Source organism: Setaria italica, chromosome I (assembly GCF_000263155.2).
Source record: "Setaria italica strain Yugu1 chromosome I, Setaria_italica_v2.0, whole genome shotgun sequence".
Taxonomy (NCBI): Eukaryota; Viridiplantae; Streptophyta; class Magnoliopsida; order Poales; family Poaceae; genus Setaria; species Setaria italica.
This window is the reverse complement of record NC_028450.1, coordinates 41,022,953-41,040,215: the sequence shown is the minus strand read 5'-3', so window position 1 is coordinate 41,040,215 and position 17,263 is coordinate 41,022,953. Positions and strand designations below refer to the sequence as shown.

The following is a 17,263-nucleotide window of genomic DNA, read 5'->3' as shown; positions in this document are numbered from 1 at the left end:
ACGTGCGAGTTACAACTGAGTGATCAGGACAAACATAAAAACATGCAAGACAAGATAAAACGAAGGCACGGCAGACTGAGAACGCACAGGAGTGAAAACAAGATAATATTGCTAGTACAGTGAAACTGTGAAAGCAAGATGCTTGACACAGCAGATGACACCAGAAGTGAACCTTAAATAAAGTACATATATTACATGACACACATTGCACACAAATAAACGATAAATAGATAGCTACGACAAGTACCTCCACTGCGCTGGTCGGTCTCTTGAGACAAGAAGAACCCTTGATGATGAGTAATCAAATGTAGGACAGTACAAATCATCAGGGCCAATAGCTTCTCTCACTCCAATGGTGTTTCCACGGTCAAAGCTATAAGTTGGCTGTATGTCTTCCTTAAATGTGTCAAAGGCAAACAGCCCCATACCGCAAGCAGCCAAGACAAGGTTCGAGTTGCCCCATACTTGAGTTATCGCAGAATGATGGAAATGAGCATTGAATTCTGGTAACTCATAGGTTGCAACAAGCTTCCCCTTTCTCAAAGAGTATTGCTGAACTCGTGACCTCAAACCACCTTTTATTTGCAGCCGTCCTTCTGTGCTACCAATAAATACTGAATCTCCACGTGAGAAGATTGAGTTTGCCGTACCGCCATGTCTTGCTATTTTAAGACCAATGCCAGCAGGTACACGAAAATCGAATACATTAACACTTTCATGCGTACTGAAAACACCATCATTTCCTTCCACCTCAGATGAACTAACCCTGCAAAAAAACCACAAGCAGGTCTTAAATGATTTTACTAAGGCGGATGTCATAGAAGGGATTTTCGTAAATCTCTTTCAGATATTTCATCACAGCAGGCCAAGATAATTGCTGCTGTTGATTACTAAGAAACAGGAAATTATTTGGTTTCAATAGCGTAAGCTGAGGTAAACTTGGCTGGGTCTTAAGTACAACTAATACTGGGAAATTTACATGTGCGTGATGTAAGATTTACTAATTACCTTTGACGCACTCCCCCGCCCACCTCAGCATCAGTGTTATTCACATGAAGGCAGTACACTTTCTTACCAGAAGAAGCAACAGACAGCAAGGGTTGTGGGTTAAGCGAATTCACATCCCACAACCCTATTGACTCGATCCCTGCAATTACTACTTTTCCCCTGCTACGCCATTGTAGCGGGCTCGAGTATTCCATTCCCATTACTGGACTGCTAACTTCCCATTTCATCACTACATCACCATCACGGATATCGTAAGCTGTGACCATCCTTTGCTTGCTAGCAGTAGAAAGCAGGAGAGGTCCACAAGGTTTATACCACCATTGTTGTGTTTCTCCATTTGACAACGCAGAGCTAGATCTTGATGAACCTAAATTAGAGAGAGGTCCAAGAACAGCCCGGGGTGGTGGAGCAGGATCATGAGAAGCCTCCTCCTCAATATGAAATGCTTTTACTTCTCTGGTATAGTAATCCCAGCTGCAAAACCCAGGCTCCAATGCATTGCCAGCAGATGCAGCAACCACATATCTACCAGAACATCCATCTACACCTGGGGCGCGAATCAACCAGCAATCGCCCCACGTATTATTCGATACCATGCTGGGAGGCTTGTACTCAGATTTGAACTGCACCAATACAGCTAAATGCAGTCAGCACTCAGGTTACCCAACTAACTGTCCATAAAAAAAAGAACAAACAAAAGCAGTAAGCAACCAAATACCTCATGGTTTGCAATATCATAATAGGAGCATGTGCCATCACCATGAGCTAGAAGAACAGCTTCCCCCTCCGAAACAAACCATCCACCCGTAGAAGACTTGTTTCCTATACCTGATAACTGATCACTGCAAGACTCCTCTGTTTCCTCCTGAACCATCATGGAGGGCTTGTTTTCTTGCTCATCAAACTCTTCTAGTTTCTCTTTAGCAAGCAATTCAATCTCCTCCTTGTGATTGGGACCAACTGGATTCTTTGAGCTACCTTGGCTCGATGTCTTGCTGGTTGCATCTGCTACTTCATATATCTTGTTCTTTTCCAATTTCTTAGCACGGCGGTCCTTGAAAAAGTCATTTTCTTCACCATCTAAAGAAGCAAGAAACTCCATGGCTATACAGTTCTCATCATCATCAGGGTCAGGGGCAGCAGGTCCTGTTGTTCCAGGAATAACCCTCTTTGTATCCGCAGATGAATCATGGTGAGTAGATGTTGAAGATTTACGATCCCTCAACAATTTGTGATGTGGAAAAAACCTTGCCTCCAGTTCATCAGTATTCAGCCCTTTTCCAGCATGCTTCAGGCCACCTGGCTTCGCAACAGTACATTTTGCAGCGCTTTCAGCATGGGAACTCTCACATTCACTGCTATCTGCAGTACCTAGCTGTATCTTATTATCATCCTTGACATGAGAAATCGCCTTCTCAATGGCATTGATTTCCTTCTGAATATTTGACAGGATCTGCTTTGGCTCGTCCGGGTTGTTCTCATCAAGCATTTCTTTGGTTTTCTTGATATCAGTAGCAATCTTCTGAACCCTTCCTTCTAGCGCTGCTAGTTTCTCATGAAGTTTGCTTGGGTACTTGTTAACAGCAGACACAGGTTTAGCTGACCTTCCCTCCCCACCTGCAGCAGCTTTCTCAAAAACTCTAATCTTGTCTGCCAATTTGCTCTTTTCTTCCTGCTTCTTACACTCCTCATTATTCTTTTGCTGTTCCCTCGCTGCACCAGGAACATCAATTGGGTCCACCACATGGACAGTGAACACTGGGATGACAGAACCATTTCCTTCTTCATCATCCTTCTGGGTAGCAGAAAAATCTGCAGCATTGGAAGAAGCTTCTCCTGAATCAGCATTTTCTCCAGGGATCTCCTTTACCAATTTGATATTGAGCCCCTCTTTCCTCCCACTGATTTCTTCACCTGCCTTTGCCTTTGAATCAGAGCCCTCTCTTCTTCCACCAATCTCTTCACTCTGCCTCTTCATATTAGCACCACAGATCTCTGTTTTTCCTTTTATCTCATCACGTTGCTTCACCACATGCGCACCAAAGCCATCTCTTTTCCCGCTGACCTGCTTGGCCTTTGCATCAAAGCTATCCCTTTTCCTATCAATCTCACCAGTTTGTTTTGCCTTGGCATCAAGGTCGTCCCTTCTCCTACTGATCCCATCCAACCCCTTGGACTTCGCATCAACCCCCTCCCGTCTCCTGCTAATCTCATCACTTCCAACACCACCACTCCCTCTCCTAGCCTCCGAGGCCCTGGATCCAACAGCACTTACCGACCTCCTCCCTTTCTCTACGGAAGAAGACCTGATCCCACCGCTCACGCTTCGCCGCAAGCCCGCGTCCGGCACGGGGTCCTTCCCGATGGAAGCCCTCCCCGGCAGCACGGGAGCCCTGAGTGTGGAGACGAGCTTGGAGGACTCCACCGAGCTCTGGATCCTGCTGGCCCGCGGGAGCGACGACGTGGACCACCGCACGGCGGAGGTGGGCTTGGCCGGCTTGGACGCGGAGTTCTCCTTGCCGGCCGCGGCGGCGGTCGTGCGCCGGGCAGACGAAGAGATGGAGAAGGGCTTGGGGGTGAGCGGGCGCGAGGCCGCGGCCTTAGCGCCGCCGCCGCCGCGGTCCTTGAGGCGGGAGGACATGGCGGGGGTGGCGATGCAGGGCTAGGGTTTGGGGGTGCGGGGGTGGGGATTCGGGGGAGACTGGACAAGAGGAAAGGTCGCCTTGATTTGGATTTGGGAATGGTCGATTGATTTGAGATTTGGGGGAAGGGGCGTTTCAAATTTCGAAATCGTTCGGGCGGGAGCTTTTATGTGGGCCCGTGGTGCCCAGCACCCTGCAGTTTGCAAGGTAGGCCCACATGGAGGAGACAGAGAGACCGCTTTATTTAGTCAGCAGACAGAAGAGGATTTGACCCGCTGATTGACCAGTTTCATTTTGCCTTGAACTCCAAGTGGCATAAATTGTGTATCTTACGAGATATATAAAAATAGTTGGGTCCTTAAAAAAGGTATAAATTCCTGGATACTCATCAACTAAGTAAGGGCTTGTTTAGTCCCCCAAAACTCTCAACTTTAATACTATGCAAAAAGAAGATTCCCCATCACATCAAACTTGCGGTAGAGTACTAAATGTAGACGAAATCAAATACTAATTGTACAGTTTTGTTGTACTTTGCGAGACGAATCTTTTGAGCCTAATTAGTCAATATTTGGACAATAATTCACAAATACAAACGAAACACTACAGTGTGCTACAGTGCTGCAACAGTGATTTTGCATCTCCAAAGTTGAGCAACTAAACAAGCCTAAAATGAATTTAACAAAGAAAAGGACGGCGCAAATGACCAGAAGTGAGGAGGATATGACGAAGATAAAAGCTGGAGAATCAATGCGAACACTTTTCAGTTTTAGTGGATAGATCGAATAGAATGATTTTAATGAAGCATCTAATCCTTTAAGTCTTTAACGCAAAAGAAAATAGAAAAGGGATACAGGGAGGTGGATGGAGTGCAGTGACAAATTTATAAGCCAAGATCGACGCTGTCCATCATCATCAATCAAAATAGCTGATCGTGAAGACGTGAAAGGCTGTAGCCGGCTTGGAGAAGACAATGTAATACAGTGCTAGTGAGGACCAAAACGTCTCCCCAAGATTCCCTTGGAAACATGAAGCATGGGAAAAATACACTATTGGTACACATAAGATACTCAAGCAGAAGACTTGAGACAAGGAATGGAGGTAATCAACAGCAGCAGAAGAGGTGGAACAAACAAGCATGTGCATTGAGCTTCCTCTTTGCGAGAAAATCGCTGCAAATTCGTAATCTTCCATACAACTGGGGGCAGGGAAACGCTACAGTCCCCCTCAAACATATTTTTCAACAACAACAGGGCCATATCATCATCATCAACATACATCCAGCAAGATGAACAACGGAGGGGGACAAAAATAGCACTGACTGAATTACAGATTAGCGGGGTATAAGCCATCCTGTACGTTCTCAAGGAGATTTGACTCCAGTCCCACTGCCAAGGCGCACGAACGCTCCAGGCACAGCATCAATCTGCCTCGGGCGTGCAGCTGCCATCAACTAACATCTTAAGAATGCAAAGACAACTTACTATGCTGGTGAAACATGCTTTACTCCTCGAAGCCATCCATCATGGGGTGGTGGCCTCCTCCTTCCGAAGTGTTTTTCGATGACTGTTTTCGGGCTGTGCCCCGCCTGCTTTTGGCTTTTTTTGCCTTCATCCTCCGCTTCTTCTCGGTGGCGTCAACCCAGGTGTAATCAGAAGGTATGTGGAATGGATCGACCTCGTCTTTCCAGTTCCGGCTATCACCACCATCACTAGACTGTGTACCTCGGCCACCCTTTACCCACGAATACCATGAGCCTGATCCTTCAGATTCTTTGGCCTTCGCATCCTGGAACTGTGTTGGACTTGAAGGTGGTGTGGCAAACTCATCTAAAGGCTGTAGTTCTTCAAACTTTGTGAACGTCACAATGACACGTATCGTTGGAACAATGGGGATGGCAATCTGAAATAAGATGCCACACAAGGTCAGATATCAATATGGGAAATAGACATTAACGCCTGAAGTGTCTATCATCTGTGGCTATTCTCATCAGTGGTAATCAGAAAAAAAAATACCACTCAGAATGCCCTCCAAGTAAAAAAAAGTGTCCAAGAACTATTCATGAGAGCATTGCACAATTTACAGAGTGAACAGTGCGAGATCATGCAGTCCATCCTTACTTCAATCAACCGTGACTCTGTGAGTCATACACTACAGTACCATTTCACATGCCAAAAAAAAAAGTGTGTATCACAGTTTTTTTTTTAAAAAAGTGCCAGTTGATTTAGTAGTTTGTTCTGAAAAGCTATAAGAAACAGAAAGGACCAAACAAGTGCAAGATATGACTTGGCTAGTTGGCTGTTGGCATCACACAAAAATGCTAAAAGGTGCAGCATAAATCGCAAATAAATAAATAAACGCATCACATTTCATAAGCATAGACTAGGAATAAAGCAGTGCTCCTAGCTCAGCCTGGATAATAAGATATCACATGCAGTGCCATTGGTCAGGAAAGAGTGGTTAGGAAATGTCAATATAGGATGTATCATCGACTACCTTTTGAGCTCTAAGGTCAGTAGGGAGCAGTGGGGCATTAGTTTTCTGGTGGTTTGGAGTAGGCCCCAGCTAATCAAGACTTGGAATGGAGGAAGAGACAAAGTGGGTGAGTGATATGGCAAGCACAAGAAGAAAGCTTTGAAAACACAAACAGGAACTAGATATCTTTTTGGCAGCTTCTGAAATCTGCAAGATTATTGAAAACTGGATGATGGGAGCAACCAACCACGAGCCGTTTTTAAAGGATTTAAAGTTGATTAACAAAATAGCGAAGATGTGACAAACAGATGAAAAAGGAAAGAATACATAGCTCAGACTAGATTCTATGGCTCAATATTGTACTGCACACATGGTAATTTGCATACAGTAGTGAAAATATAGTGGCATACATCTAATCAAAACAATAGTGCTGTATGTTGCATGCTGAAAACTGTAAATCGAAACAATAGTGAAAAACTGTCGACCTCCACTTATTCCAAGAGGCATGATGACCAACAGAATCAGTAGCTTAAAAGCAAAGTTTTGCATACTTAGTCCCCTATGGTTCTTATGAGAGAAATTTGTATTTTCTTTCCAAGCAGGCATGAGGTGGACACCGCATCTTATGGTTGTGTCCTTATTAATGCAAATAATTGATTACCAGGAAGGCACACATAAGATGTAGCAGTTCTAAAACATGGACAATACTTTCTTACAGTTCCTACCAAAACAATACTTTCTATTTTTTTTAAAAAAAAAGTCTTAGGAAAAAAGAACATGAGCGGCCAAAACATAATGTAAGAAATGAAGAAGGCACTATTCACAACAGTGATCCAAACGAATGATGCAGAAAAATAGAGCAGAAATAACGAAGGGGAAGAGCACAGAACAGGCACAACAGAGGCAGACAACAATGATGCTTCAGGCAACCAGCATGGAATTTTAGACTACACGGTAGCAGTGGTACAGAAATTGAATTCAGATGTGGCAGAATATTTTGAGTAGCAAAGAGCAATTGCTGCCCACTCGAGAAGATTGAAAAATGATAGGCATGCAATTTGATTGGAATAATTGGCAAGATGCAATTAGTTGGAAATTTGAACTGAGATGGTACATGCTAATATAGGAAGCTAATATAATCAAGCCATACCTTGACTGGAAATGTGCCGGTAGGAAGCTTGGTTGTCAAGAGTTCCCTAAGCCTCCTGACAGCCTTCACTTTATTTGCTAGGACATCAAGCAGAGGGATCAGTTCATCCGTCTTCAAAGGGAAATCTGGTGTCAACCACAACACTGGTCTTAACCCCTTTTTGTACTCGCTTTCATGTTTGAGAGAATCTCCTGACGAACCACTATTCTTCTTCTTCCTGCTGCCCTTCTCCTTTTGCTTCCCTGGATCACCCATTTCATCCTTACTACCCGCCTTGGATGGCTTGTCGTCGCTCTTGGATCCTTTCTTGCCACCCCAACCAAACCACCCCTTCTTATCTTTGACCACACCATTTGAATCCGTATGATCGGCCCCACTGTCACCTTCCTCACCCCTCTCCTCAGATTCCTCTTCATTGTTCCCCATCCTAAGCGCAGAATCAAGCTGCTTCCTCTCCTCGGCTGTCAACACTTCATCTAACTCAGCATCAAGCTCTGCGCCCCTACCATTCTTCTCCTCCCCATCCATCGCAAACAGCTCCTCATCCGTCATTGCCCCTGGCACCCGCCTAGACTTCACTGTCACTAGAACATTCAACATGTCATACACCTTGGCTTTCCATTGCCCCACGGCTTCCGTCCTCTCTTGCCGGCGCCAATTCAAGTGCGGCACGAGCTCCGCCTGTGTCACGTCGATCCCAGGCCGGTACATATTCGTCTTGGACATCAATGCCACCTCATGTGCCACCTCCGACTCTGTGGGCTGCACACCCGCTCCCTCCAGCGCATCTGTAATCTCCTTGTCCTTGTGAGCCAGAACTATGAGAGAACCCGGGTGCAATTCCTTACCCCCAGCATCCTCAGGCCTCGCACCATCCCCCAGAAACAGGAAGGTCTGATCCGAGCGCTGGATGCGGAAGCCGTCGAAGCCAGCGAGCGTCATGTCAGCCCGCAGCGCGGCCCCACGCTTCCAAATGCGGTAGGTGTCTGACGGGGCGATGCGGCCGATGAACGGTATGACAGAGGACTCGAAGTGGAAGGAGATCTCCATGTAGAAGTCGCGGATGCGATTGATGGAGGCGAGGATGCGCGGGAGGCGTCGGCACCACTTGGCCCATGCGAGTGGCTGGTAGTGGCGCGCGATGATGGTGGCGATGGCCTCCTCGCGGGTGCAGACGGCCTCCTGGAGCGCGGACCATCCGTCGGCGTTCTGGAGCGACCAGTCGGCGCCCGCGGACATGAGGATGTCCGCGGCGACGGGGTCGCGGAGGCGGACGGCGAGGTGGAGCGGGGTCTCCCTCCGCGGGACGTCGCGGCAGTCGATGACGGCGGAGACGGCGTCGGCCACGGCCTCCCCCGCGATGGACTCCTGCTCGGTGGCGACCTCGCCGGTGCGCGGGAGGCGCGGGAGCCCCGCGACCAGCCTCCTGAGCGCGGCATGGTCGCGGCGTGCCACGGCGAGGTGCGCCGGGCTGTGCGCGTACTTGGACACGTCGTCCATGGCGGGGCGGGAGCAGCAGCCTCGAACCGTGGGCTCGCCGGCCGCCGCCGCGGCGCGCTCCCTAGCTAGGTCAAGCGGATCTGGGACGGGGTGGCCCGTAGGGGCATGGGGGTGCCGGAGGCCAGATCTGGCGCGGCGGGGAAGGGCGGCCGGGATCGCCGCGCTCCGGCGGCGCCGCCGGAGAGGGGGGGGGGGTGGCGGGCGAGGACCAACGGTGGGAGGGGCGGGCCCGGAGGGGGAAGTGGTCCTCCTATTCCTGGGGCCTCGAGCCGCAGTTATTTTTCGCCTCCTCTCTCTCTCTCTCTCGCTCGGTCGCTCGGGGGCTCGGGGCTGGGGCCTGGGAGGGAGGAGGCGAGGGTGGAATGGGTCTCTCCCTCTCTCTCTCTCGTCTCTCCCCTCCTCCTGGCTAGCGCGGCGCGAGGAAGGCTGGCCTGTCCTGTGCTGTTCCCGCCGTCCCGTTGTGTGGAGCGAGGACCAAGCAGAGCGCGTGCCTTTGCCGTCGTGTGCTGTTGGTGACGGACATGATCGGCATCGATTGGTTTATACTGGCTCTCATGAGCTAACGTAGGTAAGAACTTGTGACTGCTACGCAAGGTTAGCTACCGTTGATGAATGATGAGTGATCCTCACGCACTCGCTCTTGAGAGAGATTGGCACGTGCTGGTCCTGGTTCATGATGTTCCCGATTTGCAATTTTCTGTCCCTGCAACCGGGCCAACTGCCGATTTCGGTCTAGGCAGGATTGGTGACGAATGGGACATCAGGATTAAGTAACTTTGACCCATCACTGAGACTAACTAACTCGGTAGTTATCTCGGCCACGAAGCAAACACCAACCCACTTGGTAGAGTACGACATTGATGCTACATGGACACGCATCACGCAGTAAAAAGAGGTGACATTAATAAGTTATTAACAAGACTTAATTGGTGGGGTAACAAGGTTCGGTGAAACTTGATAGAGTTCAGCATCAGTAGTTCAGGACTTGACGCATAGATAGAGCATGCACCTATCTGCTATCTGTCTCGTGGTCTCCTTCGCTGACGCATCAGATGTTATCAACATGTATCCAATGCTATCAAAAATCGTCTTATTTTTACTCCCCCCCTCTCTTTCTTTGATTTTGTCGGCCACCATGATTCAATAGCAAATACTCGTAAAGCACAATACTCTTATCCACTAGTTCACCCTTGTGATTCTCTATCCCCACTCGGGAACTGAAAGGTGCCCTCGTGTTATGGTTGCACCCTCTTAGAAGGTCTTCCTAAACATTTCAGAGAGTTCAGGCACGGCCTCCATTGGTACGAGCATATAATTTCTGTAAAGATCCCAAGAACAAAGTATATCCAGAGTCTACATGGGATTGTACCTAACAAGAAAAAAACCTAATCCATCTCGTGTTCCTCTCCCCTCACACCCTGTCTGAAAAAAGAAAGAAAGAAAAAACAAAGAAATGGAGGTAGCATTAAAACAACATGCCTGTCGCTGTTACAGCAATTAGCACCGGCACTAATCTACGCAGCTCGTGCGATCAACCGGACGACGAGATAATGAGCAGCGTTGAAGTCGCCAGTTGTTCGGCAGTCCCCGGCGCCGTGTTGACACAGACAAATTCCTCGGCTCCTCGCGCCCGAACAAGAACCGAGGCGAAGCGGCCGGGTCAGTCAGCAAGTCACCAGCCGTTAGTCACCGGACGAGCTCAGCGTGCAAGGCAGGCAGGCAGGTGAGCGGCTGGCTGCACGGAGAGAAAAATCTGGTTTGGGTTGTTGGCTTGGTGCCTGACGAGCCGAGTCGCCAGCAGCACGGTGTGTGCGCTTGGCTGCACGGGATGGGATCAGAGAGGTTGGATGCTTCTGTCCCTGGCGAGATTTGCGATCAGGCAAGCGGGTACGTGGGGCTTGATCTCCTGCCGCAGGGCACAGCTGGAGCGAAATGGCGCCATTAGCTCAGCTCTTACTGTTCCTGTTCCCCCTTATCAGTCGAGTGCATCCGGATCAGGTACGCTGTTTTGCTAGTACAATCTGTCCAAGGTCTCCTGCGTCTACTACTGGGATCGAGATGAATTTTTTTTACTGCGCTGGATGGTGGAGAATAACAGCGAATGCGATGTTTCTGCTTCCCTGTCTGAAATTTTTTTGAAGTTCACAACCTGCAATGCAGTAGTAGTAGCAAATAACAATCTGCAGCAACTGCAGATGCAAGTGTTCATCTTTTGAGTCTTGATCAGGCCGAAGTAGAGCTACAGATTGCCGCGTCCAAATCTTGTTCAGTGAAAAACGCAACAGCCAATCCATCATCTCCAGTCTTGCTCCATACGACCATACCCTGCAGCGCGCAGTGCACACCCATCCAATGGTGCATAGTAGTACCTCTGTTGCTGCTGATTCAGTGATGCCGCCACTTGATCTGCTGCTAGCCTCTAGATTTGAGATGCACAGAGCAGTGGCGAGATATAAATAAATAAGATCAGCGACAGGTGCGCGCACGGGCCCAGCGCATGGCGACAGGTCCCCTGGGGGGCTGGCTGAATGGCTGATGCTCACCTCAGCTCAGCTCATGTGACCATGCCTTCCCAAAGCGAGGCCCCTCCCCTCCTCCCTCCATGATAAGCAGGCAGGGCAGCTGAGGCTGGGACCAAGCTTTGCAGCGCCCAGGCCGCGGCTTGATCCGCAGCACAGTGAGGGACCTAAAGCTTTCAGTGGCCGCCCCTGTTTAGCTGGGATTATGCAGTAAACAACTGGTGATGAGGTGTCTCTCGGCTTAGTTAATCGCATCTGTGGCGTGCCCTGGCTTCAGGGGATGTGTGCAGGCACTAGGCAGGCGCCGTTTCTCTCTGGAAAGGTTGGTGCGTCATGATGGCATGTCGTGGTGTAGTAGTGTCTCTTGATGTCTTATGATGATGGCTTACGCTCTGATTATGCCTAGCTAGGTGCATTTGTGGACTTCACTTAAGGATGCAAGTGGGTATTCAATAGTATTTTCTGGATCAGCTGATTAATTATAATGGCATGACACTCTAGTTTATTTCCCCTCCTAGATTATTTACGCAAAATACCATTTCATCAATTTTTGGGATGAACCCAATAACCCAAAATATATATATAATTTGCATCCTAACTTCACTGCTTACGGAAAAAGGAAAACGAGAGAGAGATTCGCTGGTTCAGCCAAGGAAAAAAAAGGTTTTTTGGGCTGTACATTGGGCGTTAAATCGAATAGGGCCTATTGTGTTGTATATAGGGCCTGTTGGGCCAGCCCACGTGACCGCAGAGTGCGGCGGGGGGATCGATCGATCTCCCGTGACGTCCGGTTGATTGGCGGCAATTGACACCTGGCAAAAGAATGGCATTTTTCCTTTTATTTCATGGCTAAATTTAAATTTTAACTGTTGGCACACTAAAAAGTTACTATTGAGCTGGTAACAAGATCATCGTGCACCCACAAAGGGATTCGATAATTAAGGACTCCAGTTAGTCATCATGGATGTTTAAACCTGACTTTCCAAGCAGAGAAATAAAAACAGCAAGCCAGCTGAAATTGATTTCAGATTACAGATAGATGGATCGGATACATTGCGAAATGCAGCATCAAAACGCTAATCACTCCTTGATCCGCGTCGCAATTATAGAACGACCGCTTGCACCGCAGATCTCGTGATCCCCACCGCTTCGCACTAGACGGGAGCTCCGTCTCCATCACCGCCGCGGCCCTATCCCCTTTTCCCCTCCCTCTCCTCCTGCTTCGAAACAAAACAACCAGGCTGCCGTTACAGCTCCCAACGGCTACTTCCGATTTCAAATCCCTTCCCCTTCTCCTCCGCCCTCCACTCCACACCTCTCGCCCCATCTCCCTTTCTTCTCCACGGATTTCCGCGAACCTTGAACTCGTTCGTCTCCGGATCCACCAGCCCGACCCCCCCAAATCTCACCTCCCGAAACCCTAACCGGCCGATCCCCCCCACCGATGGCGCCGCCCACACCCTCTCCCCGGCCGGGGCTGACGCCGACGCCGCAGGGGGGCGGCCTGGCGACGCCCCTCAGGACGCCGACCTCCAAGCACCGCCTCCACTTCCCCGCCGCCACCCCGAAGAACGCCCACCACGGCGGCGGCGGCGCCGCCACGGAGCACCCGGTCGAGGTGATCGGCCGCATCCGGAACCTCGCCTCGGGCGGCGCGTCGGCGCTGGAGATCGCGGGCGGCGGCACGGCCGTGCGCGTGCGCGGCGACGCGGGAGGGTGCCGCGACTTCACCCTCGACGGCGTCTCCGTCTCCGAGGAGGAGGACCTCGAGGGATTCTACCGCCGCTTCGTGCGCTCCCGGATCGAGGGCGTCCGGGTCGGGGCCAAGTGCACCGTCATGGTCTACGGGCCCACGGGCTCCGGGAAGAGCCACACCATGTTCGGGTGCGCCAAGCAGCCCGGGATCGTGTACCGCGCGCTCAGGGACATCCTCGAGGGAGGAGGAGGAGGAAGAGGGGGTGACGGCGATGGTTCCGGCGGTGGCAGCGAGGATGATGCCGGGTTTGGGGCCGGGCTCTTCGTGCAGGTCGCAGTGCTTGAGATCTACAACGAGGAGATCTACGATCTACTTGTAGGAAGCGGTGCGAATGCTCGAGGAAACGCCCCCAAGGTGATTTTCTCTGAATTTTTTCACACATGCCATGATTTTATCTGCTGATTATGTGGTTGCAAATGTGAATTCGTATGACAGTGCTAAAAATAGTTGCACTTTCTTTAGAAACTTGCTCTAGAATAGGTAATTGTGATTTGAGTATGAGATGGTGAATCTAAGCTGAAACAAGTACTGTGAATTGTAATTATGATAAACTAAATTATTTTATTACTGTACTGTATACCATATTGTAGTGTTTCCATGGGATGTAGTAGGCAAATCCCATGGATTAATAATTCATAACATTAATGAACAAAGAAAACCTTTAAATGACACAGTAGGAGATAACTGGCCTTCTCTGTTGATATGCCTTGTGTTCGCGTGTGTTAAAATGACAGTTTTGTGTGGTGAATTGCTTATCAGTTTGGTGTGTCTCCTTAGATGATTAATTCAAAGCTTGATAATTGGCCATTTGTGATTTCTAAGTGTGATGTCGCACTTTCTAACCTGAAATAAGTACTGCAGAACTGTAACCACTGAATACAAATTGTTATTATGCACTAAAATTGTAATGTTTTCTAGGGACTTGTAGGTGGTGTCACCCTGGTATTGTTATCAAGTGCTCATTAGTTACAATTCAAAATACGAGACCAATGTGTTGGCATTTATTTGTTCTTTGTCACTGTAAATATATATATGTGAGTTGGTGCAATTTTTAGTGTATTGTTGAAGTTTCACAATTCTCTATCTGCAGGCGAGGCTTGAAGTTATGGGGAAGAAAGCCAAGAATGCTACATACATATGTGGAAATGAAGCTGGGAAGATATCGAGAGAAGTTGCCAAGGTGGAGAAGCGTCGAACTGTCAAAAGCACGCTTTGTAACGAGAGAAGTTCGCGGAGCCACTGCATGGTTAGTGCATTCAGAGCCGCCAGCACTTTGAACACTTTTTTTTCGCACCAAGCTATTTACAAGCTACACTTTGCTTTTCTAGATTATCCTGGACATCCCTTCTGTTGGAGGAAGGTTAATGCTTGTAGACATGGCTGGATCTGAGAACATCGAGGCTGCAGGACAGACCGGGTTTGAAGCCAAAATTCAGGTGTGTGAGTTTTGTATTTCTGTAGGTCTATGTGTTCCCATTGCATACTTGATGCACTGTGTTAAAAGAAAAACCCGTATATTACTTGTTTGGATTAGACATGTGATCTATAACATCGTTACTTTTCCACAGACAGCAAAAATTAATCAAGGAAACACTGCTTTAAAGCGAGTGGTTGAGTCCATTGCTAATGGTGATTCCCATGTTCCCTTCAGAGACAGCAAGCTCACGATGCTACTACAGGTACACTCGTAAAAAAATTACATTTATTGATACAGCCTGTCCTTTCTAACAATGACCTAAGCCTTTCCTTCATGGCATTTCAGGATTCATTTGAGGATGATAAATCAAAAATCCTGATGATTCTGTGCGCTAGTCCTGATCCAAAGGAACTGCACAAGACAGTTTCTACGTTGGAGTATGGTGCTAAGGCCAAATGTATTATCCGTTCTGCTCATGCCGCAACACCTAGGGAGAAAATGAGCTCCGAAGAGTCATCAGCAATGCTTAATTCAAGAATTGTTGCGATGAATCAGTTCATTTACAAGCTTCAAAAGGAGAACAGATTGAGGGAGAAAGAGCGCAATGAGGCCCAGAATGTGCTAAGGCTGAAGGAAGAGGAGCTATCACAACTGAAAGCAAAGCTCAAGCTGATGGAAGGGCAGGAAAAAGCTGCTAAGGAGGAGACGGAGAAGACCCAGGCATTGAGGAGTGAACTAATGAAGATGGAAGAGAAGATGCTTAGGCAGCAGGAAGAGCTTGCTGCACTAAAACAGCGACTACAGGAGGTTGAGCGTGAAAAGACAGATGCTTGTCAGCCAGTGCAGCAGGATCTCATTGGAAGTAGATTGTTGGCAAGGCTTTCAGAGATGCCTGCAGGGTTTGATCAATCAATGTCAATGGTCATGTCTATGGAGTTAGATATGGGAGATCAGCCACAAGATGTCAAGGTAATAAAGGAGGATACTCGCCACCAGGGCCACATATGGAATCACACAGCGACAGCAGGTGTTTGCACCGGTGCTGTGGTCCAAGAAGATGATGTTAGGCTATCTGGGTATCCGGAAAAGGTTGTCCTAAGCACTGTATTCGAGGAGGGAGATGATGAGGATGCAGAAGGGGGAAATGGTCTTGAAGAGGAGGTGTGCAAGGAGGTTGTAGAGGAGAGCTTCAAGGTTGACATAACACAAGATGCGCTGGCTGACCCAGATGATCCTGCAACAAGGAAGCATCGGATTGAGAACATATTCAGGCTCTGCGGGAACCATCGGGAACTAGCTAAGAAACCAAAGGTTCAGTCACCAGCAAAGGAAGTGTTTGGAGATCAGAACAAGTCACCAGCAAAGAAAGTTTTTGGAGATGTGAAGAAGTCACCGGCAAAGCAAGTTTTTGGAGATGAAAACAAGGAGCCATCAGCATGGGGAACCATGGACACCCCTATGTGCGACGTCAAAGTAACTGACAGCCCAGTATCTTCACAGCTTTCACCAATTGTATGCCAAGTTGTGGATGAACCATTGTCAGAGCAGCTAAAATTATGCAGTACGGTGCAAGAAAGTGATCAGAACAAGGAGAACAGTGTTGCAGGACAGAAGGAGCAGGATGGCCTGTTGGAAGTATACATCAAGTGGGAGTCCGGAAATCTGATCAAAGGGCTAAAGTTACTGCCGAACTCGTGCCTTTCAGAATTGAGGAAGCTCATAGAGGCTCACTTTGAAGAAGCAGGCAGCAAACAGCAGCAGCAGTTCACTTTCCTCCTCCTCGGGGTACGTCATTCAGCTCTGTCCATGTCGTGCTTTCATCCAAGTGTTCTATGCTACCTATTTCTCATCGCAATGGCATTCATCTACCACAATTTTCTATCTTGGAAAACAGAAACTGTGTAATGATTCTTCTTGAAACATGGCATGGGAAAATGAACCTCATGCTGGCGTTTTTAAATAAAAGTTGTCATTGGTCTGAACTTTTATTCTGTGTCATTGATCAAGAAACCATTGATGATGGCAAAAATTGCACCTATATATCAAGAGAAAAAGCACTAACAATGGCATACATTTGGGGGATCTCTGATTTCTGCAGGATCCTTCTGGTGGACCGGTGTCAAGGGAGAAGGAAGCTTCGGTGCAGATTAGCAAGTTGCCTCACTGGAACAACCAGCCAAACAGCTACCTGGCCTGCCTGCGGGCAGCCAAGAAGCCGACGGTGGATCACATGCCGTTCAGCCCGCTGGAAAGCAAGCTGAACTCGGTCGTAAAGGACGCACACCTCGCCGGCATGTTGTCGCCCAAAGCCGCCAACCAGATGAGCCCTAACTACATCCGGGAGCTGAGAGCTTGAGCTCCGGTAGAGTAGTAGAAAGCTGGTCACATTTGTTACCCGTCGCTCGCGGCGACCTGGTTGGTGTATCGTCTATGTATGATCGGTCGCTTAGTTTCTGTAAGATTAGATTACTAGTCTGGTTTCGCAGCCGGAACTGTCCACCCGTGATGTAATCATGTTATTCTTGCATGACCGGCAGGAGGAGCAGCTTGCAGAGCTGTTCCGGAACGCTGGGCGTCGTTGGACCTGTGGCCATACATCCGTGGCCAGCGTGATTCGTTTGAATAGATCAATTTATTCATGCCTGTTTTGCCTTGTCGCTTGTCTGAACTTCTGATAAGCCCATTGCATAGCTAACGATTGTATATTGACTGATGAGTTGAATTTTGAATACCTTTTGTTCATAATTTGAGTTACTGAATGCCACTTTAATTGTATTTTGTATATTTGGTGACTCCTCT

The 17,263-nt window shown here is 48.4% G+C and overlaps 3 protein-coding genes across 3 annotated transcripts; 1 reads left to right on the top strand and 2 right to left on the bottom strand.

The window, feature by feature from the left end:
- Positions 1 to 92: 92 nt before the first annotated feature.
- LOC101754783 (KIN14B-interacting protein At4g14310) lies at positions 93 to 3,714 on the bottom strand. The gene is made up of 3 exons (XM_004954263.3): positions 1,727 to 3,714; positions 1,009 to 1,631; positions 93 to 766 (listed from the first exon to the last, which is right to left on the bottom strand). The coding sequence occupies exons 1-3, from the start codon at positions 3,647 to 3,649 to the stop codon at positions 235 to 237; spliced, it is 3,078 nt and encodes a 1,025-aa protein (XP_004954320.1). The 5' UTR covers positions 3,650 to 3,714; the 3' UTR covers positions 93 to 234.
- Positions 3,715 to 4,767: 1,053 nt separating this feature from the next.
- LOC101753435 (ankyrin repeat domain-containing protein 13C-B) lies at positions 4,768 to 9,230 on the bottom strand. Its single transcript, XM_004954259.4, has 2 exons — positions 7,273 to 9,230; positions 4,768 to 5,549 (listed from the first exon to the last, which is right to left on the bottom strand). Exons 1-2 carry the CDS (start codon positions 8,770 to 8,772, stop codon positions 5,151 to 5,153), a joined length of 1,899 nt encoding a protein of 632 aa, XP_004954316.1. The 5' UTR covers positions 8,773 to 9,230; the 3' UTR covers positions 4,768 to 5,150.
- A 3,291-nt stretch (positions 9,231 to 12,521) lies between these two features.
- On the top strand, positions 12,522 to 17,117 carry LOC101752623 (kinesin-like protein KIN-10A). Its single transcript, XM_004954258.4, has 6 exons — positions 12,522 to 13,401; positions 14,138 to 14,293; positions 14,376 to 14,483; positions 14,616 to 14,726; positions 14,810 to 16,249; positions 16,563 to 17,117. Exons 1-6 carry the CDS (start codon positions 12,736 to 12,738, stop codon positions 16,818 to 16,820), a joined length of 2,739 nt encoding a protein of 912 aa, XP_004954315.1. The 5' UTR covers positions 12,522 to 12,735; the 3' UTR covers positions 16,821 to 17,117.
- The last annotated feature ends 146 nt before the right edge of the window (positions 17,118 to 17,263 follow it).

Bases quoted from the DNA above. Each gene is read 5' to 3' on its own strand.
- LOC101754783 (XM_004954263.3), bottom strand. From the start codon at position 3,649: ATGTCCTCCCGCCTCAAGGACCGCGGCGGCGGCGGCGCTAAGGCCGCG. The intron at 1,632-1,726 runs GTATTTGGTTGC...GTATTGGTGCAG, and splicing joins ATGATATTGCAAACCATGAG to TTCAAATCTGAGTACAAGCC. The intron at 767-1,008 runs GTAATTAGTAAA...GTTTTTTTGCAG, and splicing joins GGCGGGGGAGTGCGTCAAAG to GGTTAGTTCATCTGAGGTGG.
- LOC101752623 (XM_004954258.4), top strand. From the start codon at position 12,736: ATGGCGCCGCCCACACCCTCTCCCCGGCCGGGGCTGACGCCGACGCCG. The intron at 13,402-14,137 runs GTGATTTTCTCT...CTCTATCTGCAG, and splicing joins CTCGAGGAAACGCCCCCAAG to GCGAGGCTTGAAGTTATGGG. The intron at 14,484-14,615 runs GTGTGTGAGTTT...ACTTTTCCACAG, and splicing joins GGTTTGAAGCCAAAATTCAG to ACAGCAAAAATTAATCAAGG.
- LOC101753435 (XM_004954259.4), bottom strand. From the start codon at position 8,772: ATGGACGACGTGTCCAAGTACGCGCACAGCCCGGCGCACCTCGCCGTG. The intron at 5,550-7,272 runs GTATGGCTTGAT...ATCTTATTTCAG, and splicing joins CCGGCACATTTCCAGTCAAG to ATTGCCATCCCCATTGTTCC.